We start from the raw sequence: 23,153 nt of genomic DNA, 5'->3' as shown, positions 1-23,153 counted from the left end.
TCGTAGACGCCGAAATCCGTTTCTCAGCCAGTTCTCGACGGACTAAAGAAACCGTCGAACAATCCGGCACAAAAGAAAATGGCAAAGTTTCCCCGTTCCTCGAGCCGCGTTATCCGTCGAAATTCCGAGAGCACATAAACGCGAGTGCATCGAAAAAGGAAGAGAAACGGGGGAGCGAAAGAGCCGGGTCTGGAGAATGTGCTCGAGACGAAACGAAGCACAGACGACGGGTGGAGAAAACGTGAAAGTCGTTGGGTGTACAAGGAAGAGATGCAATAGCAGCTCGCAGGGTTACACGCAGAGCCTCTTACGAAGCAACATAAACACCGGACGTTTACAACGAAGGGAGCAACGTAAATGCGAGAGAGGGAGAGAGACGTCTCGCTCGTGGAAAAGGGAGAAGCACACTCGAGACACAAGGGCGGTTCGGGATTATCGAACGGAACGAGATCTGGCAGTACGTTATGCCCGTTCGATTACAGGTAATCACAGCGGCGCGCTGCGATCGAACTTCATCGACCTATAAATCGGCACCGGTGGAAACGGCGTTTATGGTAGCGGCGCGGTTTCTCTACCTGATGAGTTATCCAATCGAGCTAGGCATAAATGTACGATTATTTCTCGTGGCGCACGTGTTCCCTGGATATATGAAAGCCGCCTATCTCTCTCTTTCTCTCGCCAGATCGTAAAGAACGCGTTAATCGCGGGTTATTGCACGCGGGGAACCGGTATCGATGCAAACACGGCGAATTCGATTCGGTATCTGCACGCTCCAACTAATTGTCCGAGTCGTGTCTCTCTGCCTTGAATGGGAAACTGTTCGATTTCTATCTCCGGGCTAAATTTGTCCCATAGATTTACTTACTTAACCCTTTCGCTACGCTCGCCTTTGCGGGTAACGCTACTTTTTCCCTCAAATTATCTAACCCGTACATAAAATAATCGGTTCGTTTTAAATATCATAGTTTTTTACTATTTTGTATGTTATAGAAACTGCATTTTCTTATGTATAGAGAATGTATCAGTAAAATTTTATTTTGTAAGAACTTGTTCCTCACCGGATCGAATCGCGACCTAAATGCTGAGGCAAATTGAATCGAATCGCGTTGAAATTAAATCTCGTTTACTTCGATCGGATTTAAATTAAATCCAATCGAACTAAATAACATAAATTGAATTGAAATATACAATACGAGAAAGAATAATGTAATATAAAAAATTTGATTACAACACATAGTACATTATAATGTATAAAGATGTGTTGACTATTGATTTAAAAAATTTATTAAAAATATCTCGTTACGAGCAAGTCTCCCACAGAATGTAAGGAAGTAGAGAATAATTCGTAACATTTGTAAAATAATTTCTGAAGAGGAATCTTTCGTCCGCCACCGTATAACGAGAACCGTAGGCTGGAGCGAGAGATTTAATGCCGCGAGAAGTATGATCGTCGAACAAACCTTCGGACACGTTTTATTATATTTCACAGCGGTTCGCCCTGGGACCCAACACTTGGAAAGCAAACCGAGGAGCGAACGATGAATTAACGTTGTTCAGATAGATTCACTCGGAACATTAATCAATAAGTAGAACTCAATCAGCGAACGGGTAATGGAGTTTCTGGGCAGGAAAGGCCGACGAAGGGGGCGCGATCGCAATGATCACAAATTATCCGCGTCCAGTGTTCCGAGCCCCCTCGATCACCGGGTAATATCTCATAGAGTAGCCGACCTGTGTTTAGCCTATCACGAAGTGGATGTCCTTGTTGCGACCGTGAGGCTAATTGCCGGTGGTCAGCGGGAGGACGAACGCCTGCTCGAGGATAAATAGCAACTATGCCGGTGACGACGAACGAAAACCAGGCGAAATATCACGCTGATTCCGAGGTGGATGTCGCACGAACCACGACTTTACTCCTTTTATTTTATTCCTCCTTTCATCATCCATCATCAACGATCCTCCGAAAGGACCTGCAGACGATCCCTTATGAACCTCTTCGAAAAGATGGATGGACAATCTGCCTTGCCTTTGTAACTTTAACTCTTTGCAAAAATTTGACAGACTTTTTTAATAGGCGACTCCACGGGAGGATTAATCATGCGCCAAGATTAATCGAGGCTGATCGCAGATTTAGATAATTCGATGCGAAAGATTCGGGCTCTTGTAAATAATCAAATTAATTGGAATTTCATCTCATAGTCTAACTGGTTTTGACAGTTCGAAGAATCGATGAGTTTCATGCTAAGATCTTAAATTTTTGTCTCGACATCATAAGATTTGAAGAATGCCATCATTCAAAGCAATCAAAGAACAACCTCAAACAAGAACCCCAAAGTTCCAAAACTTCAAAAATCTCGACATGTAAAAATTACCAATCGTCAAAGAATTTACTGATCCTACTGATTTCAATCTCAACATCATAAGATTTGAAGAATGCCATAATTCAAAGCAACCAAACAACCTCAAACCAGAAGCCCAAAGTTCCAAAACTTCAAAAATCTCGACATGTAAAAATTGTCAAACGGCAAAGTATTTACTGATCTAAGTGCATCTTGACCCAGTGAAAATGTTAGAAAGAAAGAAACAATGTAAATGCATGTGCAAGTGTTATCGAGACGAGTTTCTGCAAAGCGTTTCGTTAGGTGGAAACTGTAGGAGTAGTCGGACGAGAACCAGCGGAGAAATCATAAATAGGAGGTTTATCGGGCGGAGCAAGAAGAAACCGAGTCGTGAAGACGTATACAGGTAAGTTGTTGGCCGGTCTCGATCGAAGACGTAACTACGCGGAAATCGCGTTACCAGGAACGAGAAGTTCTCGTTAAGAGAAACTCCGTAAACGTAAAGCCGACCTGGTACGGATCGCTCATTGACGTGGGCCTATCTCGGATTTTCCCTGGGAACGATCGCCTCGAACATCGTCTTCATTCATCCGTTTTATTTTCTATTAAGAACCGACCGTTTCGCTGGCGTAAAGGTATGCATTGACAGCATAATGATACTCGTTAGCTCGTCGGGGAACACGAACGTATAAGGGACTGAACTTAACTCGTTTCGCTACATCGTTGTCCTTCGACAGAGCTAAATTTCAGATATCTTTTTTTGTCGATTCGGAGTTAATAAAGCATAATTTAGAAGTGTAGGCAATTGTACGGGTGATGACGTGATTGATTGTCTGAGTGATGTCTGAATCGAGAGTAGTACTACTTGAGGAAAGTAGGCAAGGAGGATTTGCAAATTCTTAGGTCCACGTAGGTCCACATTAGTGGGTCCTCACAGCCATGGGTTTCTACTTTTTTAGAAAATCTTTAGGCTTTCAAATTTTTAGGTCTTCAGATGCTTGAAGGTCAAAATTCCAAGATCAGCAAGTTCTTGGGTTCACAAGATACTACATTTCCACATTTCTGGACCCCCGGACCTCTATATCCTTAAATATCAAAGTCACCAAATTCCTAGATTCCCAATACCCTAAATTCCCAAATTTCTGGACCTCCAAATCTCTACATCCCCAAATTCGAAGGCGACCAAATTCCCAGCTTGCCAATACCATAAATCCCCAAATTTCTGGACCCCCGAATCTCCACATCCCCAAATACCAAGCTCCCCAAATTCCTAGCTTGCCAATACCCTACTCTCCCAAATTTCTGGATCCCCAAATACCAAGCTTCCCAAATTCCTAGCTTGCCAATACCCTACTCTCCCAAATTTCTGGATCCACAAATCTCCACATCCCCAAATACCAAGCTCCCCAAATTCCTAGGTTGCCAATACCCTACTCTCCCAAATTTCTGGATCCCCAAATACCAAGCTTCCCAAATTCCTAGCTTGCCAATACCCTACTCTCCCAAATTTCTGGATCCACAAATCTCCACATCCCCAAATACCAAGCTCCCCAAATTCCCAGCTTCCTAATACCTGAAATCCCCCAATTTCTAGACCCCCGAATCTCCACATCCCCAAATATCAAGCTCCCCAAATTCCTAGCTTGCCAATACCCTACTCTCCCAAATTTCTGGATCCACAAATCTCCACATCCCCAAATACCAAGCTCCCCAAATTCCCAGCTTCCCGATACCCTAAATCCCCAAATTTCTAAACCCCCAAATCTCTACACCCCCAAATATCAAGCTCCCCAAATTCCCAGCTTCCTAATACCTTAAATCCCCCAATTTCTGGACCCCCAAATCTCCACATCCCCAAATACCAAGCTCCCCAAATTCCCAGCTTCCCGATACCCTAAATCCCCAAATTTCTAAACCCCCAAATCTCTACACCCCCAAATATCAAGCTCCCCAAATTCCCAGCTTCCCAATACCCTAAATCCCCAAATTTCTAAACCCCCAAATCTCTACACCCCCAAATATCAAGCTCCCCAAATTCCCAGCTTCCTAATACCTTAAATCCCCCAATTTCTAGCCCCCCCAATCTCCACATCCCCAAATCCCAAGCTCTCCAATCACAAAACTCCCAAATCTCCAAATCCTAAAATCTGCAAACCCACCTCCTCATACTCCTACCTCCTAAATTCGAATCTCCCGAATTCCAACACCAGAAATTTCAAATCGATACAATTGATCTAACCTTGACTGTTTGGTAACTCGTCTGCAGTGCCATGATACTCGAAGCGAGCGATACAGCCGCGTTTTCAATGAAGTCCATATAAAGGCAAGGGAGCGTGCGTACGACGGCTTCTATGGCGAGCCAGGACGGAGGTTGCGCAAGGAAAAACCATCAATTCGAAGGAAAGGAGAAGAGTGGCCTCACCGGCTTCCCAGATTCGATTAATCGCCTCGGGGCTATCGATCCTGGATGAATGCACCGCAACGGAGGCCACCGACGGTGCTCCATTCACTAGCATAACGACGCGAGACAGAGCTTTCGTTTAACGTTTGTCTACGTATCGTAACCCTCTCTCTTTTTATTTTTATTCCTCATCGGAGGATGTGTCTCCGTACGCTTGTCGCTCGTTCGGTGTACCGTTACAACTGGATACCTGTCTTTACGATTTTCTGCGAGAGACTTTTTGTCGAGACTTTATCGGGCACTGATCGAGATCGACCAGATACGAGATTCATAACCGGGGAAAAAGGGAGAACTCCCCTTGTGATGTAACGTGTTAATGTACTTAGACGAGATCGAAATTTGTTCGAGGGGAGGGTGGAAGGGCAGGTGTAATCTTGTTATGTGGATGGGAGATTGGATAGGGGTTTGGGATATTGGGATTAGGGGCTTGGGATTTAGGGATTTAGGCTGTTTGGAGTTTAGGGAACTTGGAATTTAGAATTTCTGAGATATGGAGTGTGTGGAGTTTGGGATTTGTAGAATTTGGATCTTGCTGAATTGGACTTTGTGAAATTTGGACCTTGTGGACAGTGGAACTTCTGGAAATTGGACCTTGTAAAATTTGGAGCTTGTGGAAAGTTGGACCTTGTGGACTTTGGAACTTCTGGTAATTGGACCTTGTGGAAGTTGGATCTTGTGGAATTTGGATCTTGTGGAAATTGGACCTTGTGGAATTTGGATCTTGTGGAAATTGGACCTTGTGGAATTTGGATCTTGTGGAATTTGGACCTTGTGGAAACTGGACCTTCTGGAAATTGGGCCTTGTGGAATTTGGATCTTGTGGAATTTGGATCTTCTGGAAATTGGACCTTGTAGAAACTGGACCTTCTGGAAATTGGGCCTTGTGGAATTTGGATCTTGCGGAATTTGGACCTTGTGGAAACTGGACCTTGTGGAATTTGGATCTTCTGGAAATTGGACCTTGTGGAAACTGGACCTTGTGGAAATTGGACCTTGTGGAATTTGGATCTTGTGAAAATTGGACCTTGTGGAATTTGTATCTTATGGAAATTGGACCTTGTGAAATTTGGATCTTGAGGAAAGTGGACCTTGTGAATCCTAGATCTTATGAGTATTAAACCCTGCGATATTTGGATCTTATGGATCTCAGACCTTGGAGATCTTGAAATCTGCAGAATTTGAAACTTGCAGAACGTACAATATACGGCATTTGAAATTCGTAGAATATATAATAAAAATCTGGAATTTGTGAAACGTAGAATTTGAAGGCTAAAGAATTTTCCAACAAAAAAATCCGTAAACTATAAAATTCAAGAATCGTGATTGAAGAAATTTAGTGACTTGCACGTAATAAAAACTGATAAATTCATCCATGCGAAGAGTCAGCGAGCCACGTAGAGAAACGTGGAATACGAGGTGAGTTTGCGGTCCGCGAGCAGGTAGCAACGGTATTTCGCGGACGAGTAATGGCGAAATAATCGCGAATGGCCGATGCAGAGTCCGGCAACAGGTAATTTAACGACGAAGCAAGGTCCCGAAAAGCGAGTCGCATTGGAGTGTGGTTTCGAAACGCGAGAAAGAAATATCAAGATCGTCCGGGCAGATACGTCATGCGAGCACCACCGGACATAACAGTACTTCGTTTATGGCCAGCGTCGTAAGCTAAAGTAAATATATGCGGCTAACAATGGATAGGTTACGCTCGAGCGGTTGGTAAAAATTTTGTCAGAGGACAGAAGATGGTAACAGCGTGGTTCACGGGGCAAAATATGACCGTCCATGGGACGAGCCCAAAATTCTTGCCACGACGATCTTCTGCATACTGATGCCCTTTAAAGCGACGAGTTGCACGTTGAACCCTGCGCGAGACACGCTTCGTGTGGCGCCTTCGGATATTACCCACGATTTTACCTCGATTATCGAATGGAACGAGGCTTAATTGTCGCCTCTTAATTTACGGAGGACGGAGGCATGGAGGTGCATGATGGCAGGAAGGACACGGTTCTTATTCTGCCAACATGGAGGCAATCATCGTACACTGAGTCGGGATTATAGGTAAAAAGTTTCTTTTATAGATTTTCAGTTGGGGAGATACGGGAAGTGCTGAAGTTCTAAAATTATTCGTGCATTATCCACATATGATGAGATAAGCATCGTCCACATATTTTCAGATCTCAAATATTCATACTCTCCAATTAGGATTTGTTGGGACTGAATTATCCTTTCATTTATCCCTCACTTGTTAGAATTTCCAAATCTCCATCAAGAATTCCCAAACTGCTGAATCCTCAAGTTTCCAAGCTGACAGACTAGCAAATTTTCAGAACGTCAAATCTGAAAATTTCTACACTCTGAAATCATCAAATCAACAAGTTCCCAACCTTCTAACATCCCAACTCTCCAAATCCCAAAATTCCCAAGACCTCATTCCCTGGAATAAACAAACTGACATCAGCCACACGTGGTCCAATATGTTCCAGAAGGTGCACCCCGATGATGTCAGTGTTTATGAATGACTGTACGGTTTCCGGGGTGATCCCAATCCACCATTCGCGAACGTGTCTCAGAACGTACAAGCTTCGTTGGTGTTCCACATAGCTCTTGCACGTAGTATTTATTAGCGAAATTGCAGGGAGCTATAGTTAGAAACTTATAACCATAAGTTAGTATCAAAGGTACACGATAGGTAACGATATCCTAGATTAAGTTTCCATCTGTTGGCCGGCGTTATCTATAATCATCCGCGACTTCTTTATTTTGCGCGTCTCGATTACGATCTTCATTTCGATGCAGATGAGCGTAACGCGTCTGCAAGCGATTACCGACACGTCGTTCGCAACAACGCAATAATCATTAAGAAATTAAAGCCGCGCATCTTCCAGAATTATGTCTGTACGTAGTCTGATTAGGATTGAGGTCAAAGCGAGGTTGAAACGCGTTAAATAGTCGCAAGAAACGGACTATCCGCGAGGGCCATGTCCGCTTGAAAACCGTGGCCATTTCTTCCCGTTGAACAGAACGCGAACAGGTATTCGAGGCTTTTTGCAATGTCGTGTTGCACGACACGACCTTTCTGTGAAACGAGCCCGATAACCATCTCTATTGCCTGTCCATAAGATCATCAATAATTTGTCGTGACTACGGCGAAAAGCAGCGGACCTTTTTAACGTGAAATTTATGCCCGGCCGGCACGCAGAGATCTTCGCGTTATCGACATCAGACGCTATACCAGCGCGTACAGATAATCATCGAATTATAAATTGTCTCGGGAAAGGGATACACCTAGCGTGTGTGTCTCGATCCTACTATTCCACGGGGCTTTAGATCTCCTTCGGTAATTCCACCTTCGAAAGATTGTTGCTAATTCAACTTTCCCTCGGTACTTGTGCAATTCCATTTGATATTTATGCTGTTTCAGAAAATTGCCATTTCGATGAAGATCTCATTATGTAAGACATGAAACGCGAGTATTATGACGAATTATGCTGATAACAGAAAATGTATTAACCCTTTAACCTGCCATTTTGTAGGCTCTTGCGACATGCAATTGCTGTCGCAGCCTGAAGGTGCATAAAGAAAATTGAAAAGTTAAACACATTTTGGAGTCACGTTGGACACGATCATTGATTATGAACATTCTAATTAGAATTAAAGGCAAAGTTCAATACCAAAATATACAAGTCGTATTGTCACGTATGTAGGGTGCGTCACGAGTGTGTCACGGTATTGGCAAGGGATTAACACTAAACCTACCAGCATTTAATGTGTACTTAATTTGAAATAAAAAATGAATAAACAAACGATGAAATATAAATTAGTATACACATTTATTCTTTATCTTAATGAAAATCAATTCTGATTTCATAAAATATATTTTAACAAAATGTGTTCCTTATAATAAGAAACTTGTGGAGCGGTCATTTGACCGGTTTGGTAGTTTTAGTGTTAAGCAATTAAATCTGGAAATTTTATTTTCCCTCACAAAAATTGAGGTTACAGATCTATTGGGGTACAGATCTAAATAGACATAAATTGCAATAAAATATATAGAGTACCCGACAGCAAAAGAAAGACGTGAATTACCCAACTGTGTATCGCAATTTTCAATTGATAAACAGTCGCAATTCGTTGGAAAACAATCGAGACACCGAGTATGCGAGCGTGTACTATTGTCTAACGCTGCCGCGAGATTTCACGAGGCGAACGGGGGACACAGGGGAATAAAATCGTAACGGATAGTTGCGCAATAGCGAACGTTAATTACCAGGGAATCGAGGAATCGGGAATTACCTCGTGATCGTGAACACCGTTAATTAATTGAACGCGCGACCGCGTGCACTGACGTGTACGCGTACCAGAAACAACGTATCACCTGCACGCTCGCGACAGAACAGTATCGTTAAATTGGACCGCTGATTGTGAACGCCGGAACTCTGCGTTCCCAGACTCGTCTGATTATGTTGGATGAGTCTTTTAACTGCTAACACTGTTATCAACTTGCGTGACATGGTACTCGTATGGTACATGTCTATGTACTTGTATAGTACATATCTGTTTCTAGACATTTGCTGTTAATTTTAGGGAAACGTGAAGCAGATTTTGGATGTTTCTGAAGAGGATCTATTGTAGATCGTTTTTTCTGTTAATCCATATTCTTCTCAGTAACATAATTCAAAACTAAGATTGTTGCAAAAGTACAAAGTAAATGCTAGGTTTTCTTCAGAAGATTAATGTAGAACCTAAATATTCCTTACATACCTGAGGTAGGTTATAAGTTTTCCCAAAAAGTTTAAAGTATATCTTAGCTCATCGTAAGAAGCCTAACTTGGATCCTATATTTCTCCAAGCAGCCTAATGTTAAACATACGTCCTCCCTAAAACTTTAATGTGAATCCTAAATTTCCCCCATGAGATAATTAAAATCCTAAAGTCCTCCAAAGACCTAAAAATCCTAAATCTTATGATTTCCAAACCTTGCGTAGATCCTAACTTTTTCCGAAACTCCAGCTCTCCAACAACCCCCCAAATAGATCCGAATAGATCTCCAAAACCTAACAAGTTCTCCTAACACCTCAAGTTCTTCCCAAAAGCCTAATCCCAAATTTCCCCAAAATCGAAAGAAAACAATGACTCTACCTATTCTAACCCAGAAAGGTATGTCGAGCATGGGTTGAGTATAAAAGAAGTATAAGGCATCTCGAAATCGTTTCACCGGATCAAAATTTCAGGGACTCCCTGGAACCAAGGAAATTATTTCTCGAAGACCACTTACCAAGGCGCTCACGAAGAAGTAATCGGACAGAAAATACGGAGTCGCGGACCGATAATGGCCGGTCAGAGGAACAACGTGGCCCGAAGGCCCTACCTCTTCAACGTCCGACGAAACAACATGACCGCGACGCGTACGCTACGCAACTTCTCCACGCTTTTATCGATCCTCCTTATTCGATCTCGAACACCGGCTACTTTTGGTCGCTTTCTCGCTGCAATCCGAAACCGACCGGGCAATGATTACAGGAATTAATCCACGAATTCGAAGACCAGAACGGAGTCGTGCAAAATCGTAAATATGCGCAGACGCTTCTTGTATTGTGATGATCGTTTATGATGGGTCATTCGACTGGGTTATTTAATAAAGATTAAACAATAAAATATATAATTAGCACATGTAGTCTAAGATGCAAAAATGAATCTTCAGAAACTTAATTGTGTTGAGACTCGACAAACACATTTATGCTGAGTTTTATGAAGAAAAGGTCAGAACAACATAATCCTAATGAGTCTCCTGACTATTTAATCCTACAGAACCGCATAATAATGTAGGGTGATTTTATTAAAATAAAGTGTTCAAAGATATGAAACTAAAATATGAAACTAGAATAGAAGTTAATTCAAAATATGAAACTAGAATAATTTAATTTTTAGAAGAATTTAATCTCTCAAAAATATGAAACTAGAACAGAATTTAATTCAAAATATGAAACTAGAATATTTAATTTTTAGAAGAATTTAATCTTTCAAAAATATGAAACTAGAACAGAATTTAATTCAAAATATGAAACTAGAAGAATTTAATCTTTCAAAAATAATAAACTAGAACAGAATTTAATTCAAAATATGAAACTAGAATAATTTAATTTTTAGAAGAATTTAATCTCTCAAAAATATAAAACTAGAATAGAATTTAATTCTACATAAATAAGCTTGAATGTTTGCATTCCTAAACGAAGCTAAAGATTAACATCGATCAGTTAAATTAAATCGAATGAATTTTGCCTTGTTCCAAAGAGTCAGTAGGTGCAAACTAACAATACTGACATAAGCGAACCGAAAAGAAGCCTTGCCATTTACCGCGAGCTATAATTAAACCTGAAAGGGTATCGATAACAACAGCATCGCGCAAACTTCCGTTCCAAGCATGACTGGAGACTTCGAACTGTGAATCGCGGCGTCACGACAAGCACGGTTACGCTGGAAGAATTAAAACTGAGATTGATAAGGGAACCCAATTAAGTCGACCGTTTGCACAGCGACCAATCTCAGAGACAATACCCGAACACGGCAGCTACGATCTCACGAACGAGATACTATCTGTTAACAGTATAAAAGTCTCTCGGTTACATCTTCTGAGCAAAATATTAACTTCTGAGGTTATAAGGGGACTGCTTTTTAACCCCTCAACTTATGATTTTCTCAGCGAGTCAGACAGGGCGTCTTAATTATTGTTGCAACATTAAGACAGGCAGAGAATGTTTAAATCTTAGGGACATTTTCTATGTGGCGATCATTGGTGGAGGGGTAGGAAGTGAAATTAACCCCTTAACCTACAACTACGGGCATAGTCCGTAGGGTCAAACGTAAATATTATGAGCATAGTACGATGATTGAGACATACTTTACTTGTACTTTTATTTATTCTCTTCATAGGAAGAGGGCGTCTGGGAGCTAATTCCTACCAATTTGCCCGTGATCAAGACATAACCTTCTCGAATGTAAATCGTAGGTTAAGGGGTTAAACGCGAAATTGAATCGTGGTGAAAATGTGAGCCAGATTCGTCGCATTTCAAGAATTACGTGCGTCACGTACCGGAGAGGATATTGTAAGGCAAAGGGTTAAATATGACCTGGGATCAGGTATCAGCGATGCTAGTTGAAAAATAGTAAAATAGTAATGAGCAAGGAAGGAGCAGACTTACACGAGGTCGACTTTAGCGAAACGACCGGAAATTGCAGGTGGAGAAAAAATACGGAGAACAGAGGCTGATCCTGAATTAGGTGAACGAATCGGGGAGGATGGTCACGTTTCGTGAAAGAAACATTTCCTTCTGTCTGTTCGTCGAGAAACCATGGCAGTTCCGCGGTGGCGTACAATAGGACACGTTCTCGGTTCTGGAGCCGTTGCAAATTTTGGAATGTCGGCAGCCTTGCGACCTGTTCTCGGTGCATTCCAGCCATCTCCTCCCGGCACCCTTACAATACAGACCCTTTCGAGAGTTGTTGGCTTGTCGGCTTTCGCCTGGATGCGGTATCTCTGTATCGGTCTATTCTTCTTTCTCTCTCGATGCGCCCTCTTCTTCCTTCATATTCCGATTCTTTCTCTCTTGTTCTTGGCCGGCGCTGTCCCTCGTGTAACCGCAAATAACGAATGCATACGCAATTCAACCTTTCTTTGCTCCTCGGTCGCACGGTTCTTCGTCTCGCGGCTCGTAATTTGACGAGGAGAGCCTCGAATCGATGGAATTTAACCTTTTGCAATCTTTCTCGCGGCGACTCTCTCCCGTGATCGTTTCTATCGGCACAAACTATCCGAGTTCTCGCGGAAGTTGGGTCTGCTTGCGTGGTTACGCCTGCGAAACGCGTGTTGCAGACCAATTTCGAGAAAAGTTGCGCCGACCTATTAGGCCAGTGTTTCCCAACCTTTTTCGACCAGCTACTTTTACTTGCGACACTTGTTCATTTACATAGAAAAACGTTTGTCAATGTTTAGTATTCTTAAGTGTTGCGGTCACTTTTAATGATCCAGATTTCTTTTGGAATTTCGTGGTATTATGGGATCTCCATAGGCTATAGTCCCACTCTGGATTGCGCAGAAGGTCTCCCTAAGTTTTTACTACAATACTATTCAAGGATTCTTTTCTGCAAATATTTTAATTCTGTGTTTTGTAAATTTCGTAAATTCTTCTTATGCCCAAATTTCTGGATTCCCATATTTCTAAATCCCTAAGTTCTTAGATTTCCAAATTTCTAGAGTGCCATGTGCATGGATCCCTAAATTCCTAGATCACCAAATTCTAGGGCCATCCCTAGGTTTCCAAATCCCCAAGTTCTCAGCTTCCCAAATTCCTAGATTCCCCTATTCCTAGATCTCCAAATGTCTACATCCTTAAATTCCAAGCTCCACAAATTTCTAAATCTCCAAATACCTATATTCCTAAATTTCTACCTCCTCAAATTCCTCCTCCCTGAATCTCTAAATCCACAAGTTTCCATGTCTTCCTACACTCCTCCAAAATCCCAAAGTCCTCAAATTCCTCCTCCCTAAATCCCTAAATCCACGAGTTCCCTATCTCCCTAGATTCCCCCAAAATCCCAAATACCTCAAATTCCTACGTCCCCAAATTTCTAACCCAGCCCTAAATTTTCAAATCCCAAAAATCTGCATAAAACGAGTAATGAACCTTTTCCCTCGGTTATTAAATTTTCCCCTAGAGAAGTCAGATTTGGTGTCGACTGTACGCACTCTATTTTTCACGCGAGACCATAACTTTCGCTTTATAGGCTCTAAAGCGGATGAAAATCAACCCCTATCAAACAATTTGAGAAATGGAGACTTAATGAACGAGCGGCATGCAAGTGACCACCGATGGCAGACGTGTAATTAATTTAATGACAAAAAGGTATTATATTACCGTACCGATGTCGAATAAATGAGCCATAGTAATGAATGATTTAATCAAGCGAAGGAGATAATATCTTGGAATATCGTATTATAACCCATTAAAGTACATATTTAGGTTCTTAAATCATTTCGGTGAGCTGGAGTCATTTAAACGAGCTTAATTAACGCTTTATCTACCAGGTTACTTGTTAATAGATCGTCTGATGACATTGATTATTACCTATAAACCAGAGACAGAGACGTTACTGTCGCCGTTAATTATTATTTTACGATTCGACTGAAATATTTTAATTTAATTGTGATACTATAATTAAGGGCTGTACCTGTTACTCTGTTTATACGCTATAAAGTTATATCTGGATAGCTATTTACGCTACTTATAAAAGCATATCTGTATAATCCTGAATATACTCTTCTTAACCCTACTTTCCGATCTCCAAAAAGATCCACCATACTCGAAACGTACCATACTCGATACTTTTTGAAATTGAGCAATGCAAGACAAATTATGAGTAATCGCAGAAAATTAGCGAGAAACAAAGAGGATAATCTCCTCTTATCGAATGAACTTTAAACGAACAACTGTTCCGCGATATTAACATACGTATATGTGCAATACATTCCGGCAGCGCCGGTACCGTACGATACGCAGCATGAATTGATTTTTAACGCTTTTATTTTGCACCCCTCCCGCCGCCTTTTACGAGGCAATTTTGTTCATCGACGAACACGCCAGGGCCAGTTGTAAATAAAAACCACGGGGGAAGCACGAAAACCGTACTATAAACATTCCTGTTCTTCTTTTAACGGCCGTCAACTTGTACCGTGCCACGTATTTATATCCCTGAACTCGTGGTCACGCTACTCTTTCCCCTTTTCGTTCTCGCACGTTTGAAAATTGTTAGCTGCTGATCGATGGGAGTTTGATTGAATTATCGAACGAGGGGGAATTTATGCGACGAGGTGGATTAGAGAGTTCTAACGAATGATCCTTGAAAACAAGGTGACCTACATAGTATTCGCTATTAAGGCATAACGAGGACGTCACACCTTTTCGAGGTCTTTAACAAGTTAATCTTGCGAATAGTCTTGGAGGGTTCAATGACCTGCTGCTATCTTCACTTTTTGGAGAAATATTACTTTGAACAACTTGATTTATCAATGTTGACCTGCAGAAGCCTTTTAAGGCGTTCCATTCTTATCAATTTTTTTTAGTTCGCATTTATCAACCTGCGAGGATCACAGATAATTTAATGCAAGTTTTAAAGACAAGCTTTTTGTACTGCATAATATAACGATACTCATTTTGATATTAACAAGATCGTTAAGTTAACCCTTGATCATGTTGCGACTACATAAAATAATTTTATGAAATACCGAACATAATGTTATAAATTTTTAAGTTCAAAAAGTGAAGACTTTGAAAGTAAAGACAAATAGTACCCCCTGCATTTGTTTTTATCCAAAGAAAGCGTACGTTTGATCCGCCTGCACGCACGCGTAAGACGAAGCGATACGCAACGAACGACCGAAAGAGAAAGACCGCGAAACACGCACGAGATCGAGCGAGCGAGAAGAAGGAGCGAGAAGTCGCGTCCAAAGGAAGGAAAGAAAAAGAGATAGAGAGAGTCCATCAAGCAAAACTCACCCTGTTGCATTCCAGAGCCTCCGCGCTGTGCTCCTCCTTCTGCTTGAAGCAGCTGCTGCACTTGCTCTTGTTGAATATGTTCGGCGCGAACTTCCTGCACTCGGCGCCGGTGCCACGGACGCCCGCCGTGCCGCCCGACATCGCGACACGTGCGAATTAACCGCGACGACCGGACAGCAGCATCGTTCGTCTCTCGCCCTCTTTTTTTCCCCTTTTCCACCGTTAACTAGCGACGATCTCGTTCTGGCTGATACGAGATTCGACTTTCGTCGTTGATACACGCTGCACGCGCATGCGCAGAGTTTTATATTAGCGCGCGTAAATATTTCGTTTACGCGCAGACGCACTACCGTACTCCGGTCAGCCACTTCTCCGCGTGTCCGTTACGTTAACGGATCGAGTTAACAGGATTTCGTATTCGAGAGAGAGGGCGAGGATAACGCTTATCCAACGATACGTTCACTCTCGAACAGCCGCGATCTCTTGCACCGTGATACCGGCTTCGTGACACGATCAAGATCCCACGATGTGATCGAAGCTTCGCTCGCTTGAAGGGCAAAGTGTGATTCGCTCGCGGTGTTACGTTCGTGTCGAGGGAAAAAATGTTGTGATACCAAGCCTGCTCGATGTGTTTGTTTACCAACGAAGCACGACCGTGCCCGGTTCGTTTCAATTTCGTAATACCGTATACGAGTGCGTGTTTACGATGTCACGGGGAAACGCACGAGTTACGTCGTCGACGTTGATTCGGTTCGACGAAAACGTCCGAACGATTCCGATAGCAGGTGACGAGTGTTCTCTCCACTCCGTTTGCCTGTTGCGGTCGAATCGTTTGTTGACAAGCTCGATATATATCGTTCCCTTGTTCGATGGAGCACGTGGGTTATTCGCGGCACTCCGAATCACACGGTTCTATTAATAGACACACTGGCACGCACCGTAGTTAACATGTCACTGCACCGTTTACCGATCTATCGATTGCGCGACGAATCGAACGCACGTGCGTACGATTGTTCGATCGATCGAAGAGCACTTTTTTTTAGGAGGCGAGATGAATACGCCTTCGGTACGTACGGACGTGGCTGCGATGTATGTAATTATTCGACTGCCACAGTTCACGATATATATATCGATAGTAGCACCAACAGCACCACGATCCTTGCGCACGCCTATCTCCGTCGACTGTCACTGCGATAATCCCGGAATACTACACACGCGACGACTGCGGCAACGACCACGACGATGACGACACTCAAGCACACTTACGACACGTCGCGTTGTGCTCTCCATGACAGAACGCTCCCGCGGACGTCCATCTGCGATCTGGCCCGTTTAACTCGGCCTCGGTGCCGCCGACAGCGCTCGCTCTCGCTCGATCGACCGCAGCACGCCATCTGACGAATGTACTACGCCATCGCGAATATAGTTCCACCAGTGCCGTCTTTCCACCTTTGCAGATCCTAACCGGAACATTATTACAAGGATTCCACATGCAAAGTCTATTTCAATTAATTAAATCAATACATGTTTCTCTTTTAAAACGAAATTTCTGTCGATCGTCAAATTCAGGCACTACGAAAAATGCCAATAAATTTACAAATTTTTAAATCTATAGATTCAACAAGTAGTCATGAATTGTACACAAGTTTGAACAGTAGTAAAGTTTTAAAATGCAACGCAAGCTTGCGTTTAATGTGCTATGATAAATGCAGACTTGTACTGTATATTCGATTTTGATTTTATGAGCCAATATATAACATTTGACGAAAGATTTTTTAACGGTACATAACGAACAGAATAGCAAAATATAACAGTTGGGAACAGAACTGAAAATGAAATCGAAATATTGTTCGGAAAGAAAACGTCTTGTACAATTTACCCTATGTACAAATAAATTCTATATTATTATTTTACTTACCAATAATTGAGTCAAATGTTAAGCATTTATCGTTCGCACATCTGTAAACTGCTCAATGATGATAATGAACACATATTTCACATTTTATGAATGAGCAAATTTGAACAAACTCGAAATACAAATCGCCACGACTCGAGTCATGCGAATGATTAAATAAAATCAGCTGATATTTGCATCCGGTTCAACGTTCGAGTTTTCTTTTCCGGTTCATCCAGTCCAACGTTCCAGTGTTTGGAAGATTGACTGTAAAGATGGTAGATGAAGCTGGTGACAGGTTCGTAGGCGAAATTATTTTCGGCTTTTTATACGAAATTTATTACTTCCATCTAGTACAAATGTACACAACGCAATTTATTATGATGGTATAAAATTTATGTTTAAATAAAATTAACCTCGCATGTATCCCCTGGAATCCGAGAGATTAATCTTTCATAATCTCTTCCACATACCTATCCGTGAATATTTTACTAACTCGTAAAATTCCACTTCGAGGTGGAAACGAAAATAACTATTTGCCGTGAATCAATTGCTTTGTACGTTGCATTCATTATTTTTGCAATTTTTTTATGTTTCTACTTAGCTTCGGTGCAATTTCTCAGTCGTTACAATGTATATTTATTCATTTATTTTAGTCACAGTTTAATAAAGTATTACTTAAATATGTAACGTTAAAAATATTGTCGTGTCTCTGTCATAAATGTGTTTGTATTCAAACAAATCAGACTGTGATTAATTCCAATCAACATCTTACATAACACAAGAGAATTAATTTGTGATAAAGATTAAAGTCTGATATAAATTATTGGGATGATGTATACAAATATAAATAAGTTTAAATAACAAACAAACATCCATACAGTTAATTAATTCAAATATTACCTTAAATTTTATATTTGATCATTTATGTTTAACTATAGGTGCAATTATAAATTATGTAACTTGTAAAAGCTTACATGCAAATTAAATATGAATTTCTTGCAGGGATGATTCTGCAAATGTCGCCATTATTAGAGAGGTGTACGATAATGAGAATGCTCACGAAACATTTGAATATGAACTGGAACGAGCGCTAGAATCTGAGTGCAACTTAATTGTTATTGAACCATCTAAATTAGGTGATGAAACATCCAGGTGGATAGCAGTAGGAAACTGTCTTCATAAGACTGCAGCATTATCAGGTCTCGCAGCTATAACCACAGGTTTGTGAAACCTATGTTGTACGTGCCATGTATGTTGTTATTTATCTAAAATATATTATGTCTTCTTTAGGTTTGATTTGGGGTGACAGACCTTATCTCTGTGGTCCATTAGGGTTTATATCTGTTATATCCTGTGGACTTTACACAGTTTCTTGGCAATTTGATCCTTGTTGTCAATATCAGGTAGAGACTGATACAAGTAAGCTACCACACGTAGAATTGTTAGCTGTTTTAGGACCATCTTCTCCTACATTTCTTGTGAGAAAAGATGACACAAGAAGAAGAATTCTTCACACAACTATTACATTGGTAGCTCTCAGCATCAGTGCCTGGAGAGTATATCAGGCATTCAAGTGAAATAATTGCTATTCAAAACGGAAGAATCTAAGTTATAAAAATACCAGTGAGGTAGGCTGTACGATGCATTGTACATGGTCGTAGTAAGGCCTACGATCTATCTCTAAGTATAAAAATTTGTGAATTACAATTTCATGTATATTAATGGGGAATTGTTGAGTCATACTAAGAATCTGTTTTCATTGATGTTTGTATTCCTTTTATATTTTGACACTACCTCAGACATGTGCTGATATTACAAAAAAAAAAAGAAAGTGAAAATACATAACATGATAGATTCAAAAAGAATTTTCGATATAGAGCATGATCTCTTTTTAAGGATCCATATTGTCATTCTATGATCTCCATCTTATTCATTACATCTCGCAGTTGATTTTAATACAGAAAAAGACACAATTATATTCACGCACTTCACGCGAAACAACTACTGATATAAGTGTTCTTAGAGTTACGCAAAATTACAACTATTCACCTGGAAAGTTGAATTTAGAATTATATATTTTTAGATTGTAAATAAAGTAGATAGAATACACTGCATATGATATACTACAGAAAATGTTGAGTAGATTTTTTCGCCCAATAGTAGAGTTCACGTAAAAAAATGTGTTACATGTAAAAAACATGAAGTGTATTACTTTAATTTGGCATTTGTTTTAATTAGCATTTAACTTTTATTGATTATGTAAGTTTCTTATCATGTTATATATGAAACCTATGGAATATCGAAAATAAACATCACAAACATTCCTGAATGGACAATGACAACAAATGTTACATAATCTAATATATATTAACTTTTCAAAAGACTAGCAATTCATCAATATATCAATAATCTTTAGATCTATTTGTATATACACTGCAAAATTAATGCATTGAATACCAATGTATACAATAAACTTTAAGCATTTCTGTAGTAAAGATCTCAGATGAAATATGAAAGTTAAGCAACATCTTTTATAACTATCAATATTGTTTATCTATGTAACAAGCAAGATAAAAACGTTGCAATTTAGAACGTTAACAAAATATCCATTATTATACAAAGATTAAGTACTATATAAGCTTTTTTTTTAATCATATTAAAGTATCAAATTTATTTAAACTGTGTGTTTTTTTATCATTTATCTATTCAGTTTTGTTTTTAAGAAATTTAGTATAAAATGGAAGAGAATGGAGTTTATTAGTCAAAAATATTTTAAGTGAAGTTTCACAATATTTTTGTTGTTTTCATCACATTTGTTTATATATTATGACAGAATTAAATTAAAAATTAAATTTATCTGCATAATTAGCGTGTGTCTACATTTTATGTACAATATAAATGCATACTTCATTGAAGTCATCTGGAAGTATGTGTTTGTACTATGCTCCTCTTTAAATATATTATATCGATTAAAATTTATATTAATAATATAAAAGAGTATATTAAACATTATAGAACATCATTAATAAGTAGAAAATATATATAAGTGTTACTAATCCTGCCATGACAACAAAGTTTGTATCAATCACTGTGTATTATATATTATACTTTAAATATTTGAATTGTTAGTAGCCAAATACTTGTCATAATACAACAGTGATTGCACAACTGTAACATACCACAAATAAAATATCAGGAATGCTATAAGCTTCACTTTTGATGAATGATGTGTTAAATAAATTTATTGTTATGTGTCATTTATAACTTAAAAAGCCTTTATTGCTCAGCATTTTCCAGCATTTATTTTTTATTTATTTAAAATTTATGTAAATACATCCAATTTGTATGTTTTTACTTTTTCAAATTTTTATTATATTTAGAAACTAAATTTTCGCAGTTACTTGTTATTAAACAGCAATATTTTACGAACTTTTCAAGTTACAGATGACACAAAAATTTGAGAGTGCTTCAGTCTTAATTTTGTCGAAACATTTGTAGTATTAAAGTGTATATAATGTAAACATATTCCACTAATAAGTGGCATAATAAAATATAGTTTTGAATATAACTTCGTTTATTATACTTTCTAAAATATTTCCCCTTTGAAAAATAATTAAAAACAAAACACCCTATGTATATACTGTTAATATCATTATATGGAATCGTTTTGAACGTATATTAACAACAATGTAAAATAATACAAAAAAACAATTGTAAGTTATAAATAAAACAAAATACGGTACAAAAATAATTTAGAGTATACTTTGTACAGTGTAACAATGCAAAGAGACTACTCATTCTTAGCCATCTTTCTTGCTCTTTTATGCATTATCCAGAAATATAAGGATGGACATAAAGTTCTTAAATATATTGCACATTTTGGAATAAATGGTGCTATTACAATATCTTTCTCCTCCTTTAATACTGCTTTCAAAGTTAAGTTTGCTACATATTCTGAAGAATATCCTTCCTGTGTAGCTTGGTCCATTACTGCAATAGTATTTGTTTTACATAAATCATTAGTTAATAAATTTTATTGTTTTTATACACTAACCTCCATAAGTCTGTCCAGTTCCTGTTAATGCATTAAGAGAAAGAGAAGTATTTATGTAACCAGGGCTAACAATGGTAACTTTTATGTTTTGATCAGCCAGTTCTGCCCGACAACTATCACACCATGCTTGTAACGCGTGCTTAGATGCACCATATGCAGATCTGACACATTAATTTGTTGTGAGGTTTAAAAAAAATTGCTTTGGAATAAGGATCATATTTAACATAAACACAAAATATACCAACCTGTATGGAATTGAAATTCTTCCCTGTACACTACTTACACATACTATATGACCAGACTGCTCCTTTATCATATATGGAAGTACAGCTGCAAAATTATACATGCATAACAGAATATAAATATTTCTTGTTAATAGTTTTCATTATTAATCACCTTTGGCCAAAGCAATTTGTGCAAAGTAATTTGTGAGCATAACTTTTATATCTACATCCACACTCGTATTAACAACTTCTCCTCTGTAAGATACACCAGCATTATTAATCAATATATCAATTTTCCCACAAATTTCTATTATCGATGCTACTTTAGATTGAAGAGAATTCATATCAGTTATGTCCATCGCCATAATTATAGGTGGATAAGTTGTTACTGTCTAAAAATCAATCAGGTAATTAACTGGAAACCAACAACAAAGTCTCAATAACAAATAATAACTTACTACATGAGTATTCATTAAATCATTTTTCACTCTTTTCAATTCTTCCTGTCTTCTAGAAACTAAAATAATTTTACAGCCGCAATCATAAAAAACATGAGCTAGTGCTTCTCCCAAACCTGAACTGGCTCCAGTTATCATTACTACCTGCAATTTAAATTCATGTTAAAAACATATCACTGTCTTTACAACAAAGTAAAATTTACCTTTCCACTCAGAGCAGCTCTCCTCCTTTTTTGTTGCATAATATCAACAAAATGGTATATTAACCATGGAATAGTTATTGGAAATCCAAATAATTTGAACAACCACCATATAAGGTGCCACCCTTTCAATGTTTCTTCTTTCATATTTCTAATTCCTTTTGTATAACAATTGTATGAATACTGTTAAATGAACTCAAAGCTTAACCTTTAGACTTGTAGTATGTACACAACGATGGTACTGCAGCATGAGCGAAATATAGGATAGATTTATCGCGTAATGTACATTTTTGTCCTAACGTTTTTGTATCACATGCGATATTACCGACCAGACTACAATGGGACGATAGCGCTACTGGAAAGGTAGGAATTATTTTTGAATACAGTAATAATCATATACTTCTTATGAACATAAAATAAATTTTAATAAATGCCAATGTAAATTATATAGGAAATAATTGCAGTATTATAATCACTTTGAAAAATAAAAAATAATTAGAAAAGTAAAAGTAATGAGACTAAAAAATATAAATTAAAAAAGTAAAGTAATGAACAAAATTTGCTATGTATTTGTATATGAAAGTTTACAAAACATAAAGAATAAACATAAATTAACAAATAAATAAAATTAAAAATTAATAAGACAAAATAAAGATAACAGTTGATAAAAATTTTTCATACATTCAAAAATTATAAAAACAGTAAATTGTGATATATATAACAATAATTCCACTAATAAATAATTGTAAAATTAAATTATTATTTAATATAATAACTCATGGCTTTAATAGCTATTTTATACAGAAAAGTTTAAAAATAAAAGAATGTATAAATGTAACAATAATTTCATCAATAAATAATTGCAAAATTATAAAAAAAAATCGTAAAACATTTATTTTTATATCTATACTAGATATTTTTTGGGATCATGAATCTCCAAAAAGGGGTAGTGGATGAAAGAAGTTTAAGAAGC

General features: G+C 38.6%; 3 protein-coding genes across 7 annotated transcripts in view; 1 reads left to right on the top strand and 2 right to left on the bottom strand.

Annotated features, from left to right (window-relative positions):
- The window catches only part of osp (myosin phosphatase Rho interacting protein outspread), a 220,273-nt gene extending 203,473 nt beyond the window's left edge, over window positions 1–16,800 (bottom strand). The window contains exon 1 of one of the 5 annotated variants that reach the window (XM_076530953.1): window positions 15,348–16,800. In XM_076530953.1, coding sequence (XP_076387068.1) covers window positions 15,348–15,488 — 141 coding nt within the window. In that variant the 5' untranslated portion in view covers window positions 15,489–16,800. The remainder of the gene's footprint in view (window positions 1–15,347) is intronic. The other 4 variants (XM_003699825.3, XM_012292130.2, XM_012292146.2 and 1 more) reach the window with 4 other exon arrangements.
- A 603-nt stretch (window positions 16,801–17,403) lies between these two features.
- Window positions 17,404–19,075, top strand: Pmi (Transmembrane protein Pmi). Its single transcript, XM_012292065.2, has 3 exons — window positions 17,404–17,539; window positions 18,247–18,464; window positions 18,535–19,075. The coding sequence occupies exons 1-3, from the start codon at window positions 17,517–17,519 to the stop codon at window positions 18,819–18,821; spliced, it is 528 nt and encodes a 175-aa protein (XP_012147455.1). The 5' UTR covers window positions 17,404–17,516; the 3' UTR covers window positions 18,822–19,075.
- A 1,725-nt stretch (window positions 19,076–20,800) lies between these two features.
- Window positions 20,801–22,487, bottom strand: LOC100878617 (dehydrogenase/reductase SDR family protein 7-like). The gene is made up of 6 exons (XM_003699826.3): window positions 22,184–22,487; window positions 21,981–22,124; window positions 21,695–21,914; window positions 21,544–21,628; window positions 21,299–21,459; window positions 20,801–21,234 (listed from the first exon to the last, which is right to left on the bottom strand). Exons 1-6 carry the CDS (start codon window positions 22,325–22,327, stop codon window positions 21,035–21,037), a joined length of 954 nt encoding a protein of 317 aa, XP_003699874.1. The 5' UTR covers window positions 22,328–22,487; the 3' UTR covers window positions 20,801–21,034.
- Window positions 22,488–23,153: the final 666 nt, after the last annotated feature.

Source organism: Megachile rotundata, chromosome 4 (assembly GCF_050947335.1).
Source record: "Megachile rotundata isolate GNS110a chromosome 4, iyMegRotu1, whole genome shotgun sequence".
Classification (NCBI taxonomy): Eukaryota; Metazoa; Arthropoda; class Insecta; order Hymenoptera; family Megachilidae; genus Megachile; species Megachile rotundata.
Note: the sequence above shows the minus strand (reverse complement) of the source record. Positions and strands in the feature narration are given on the sequence as shown.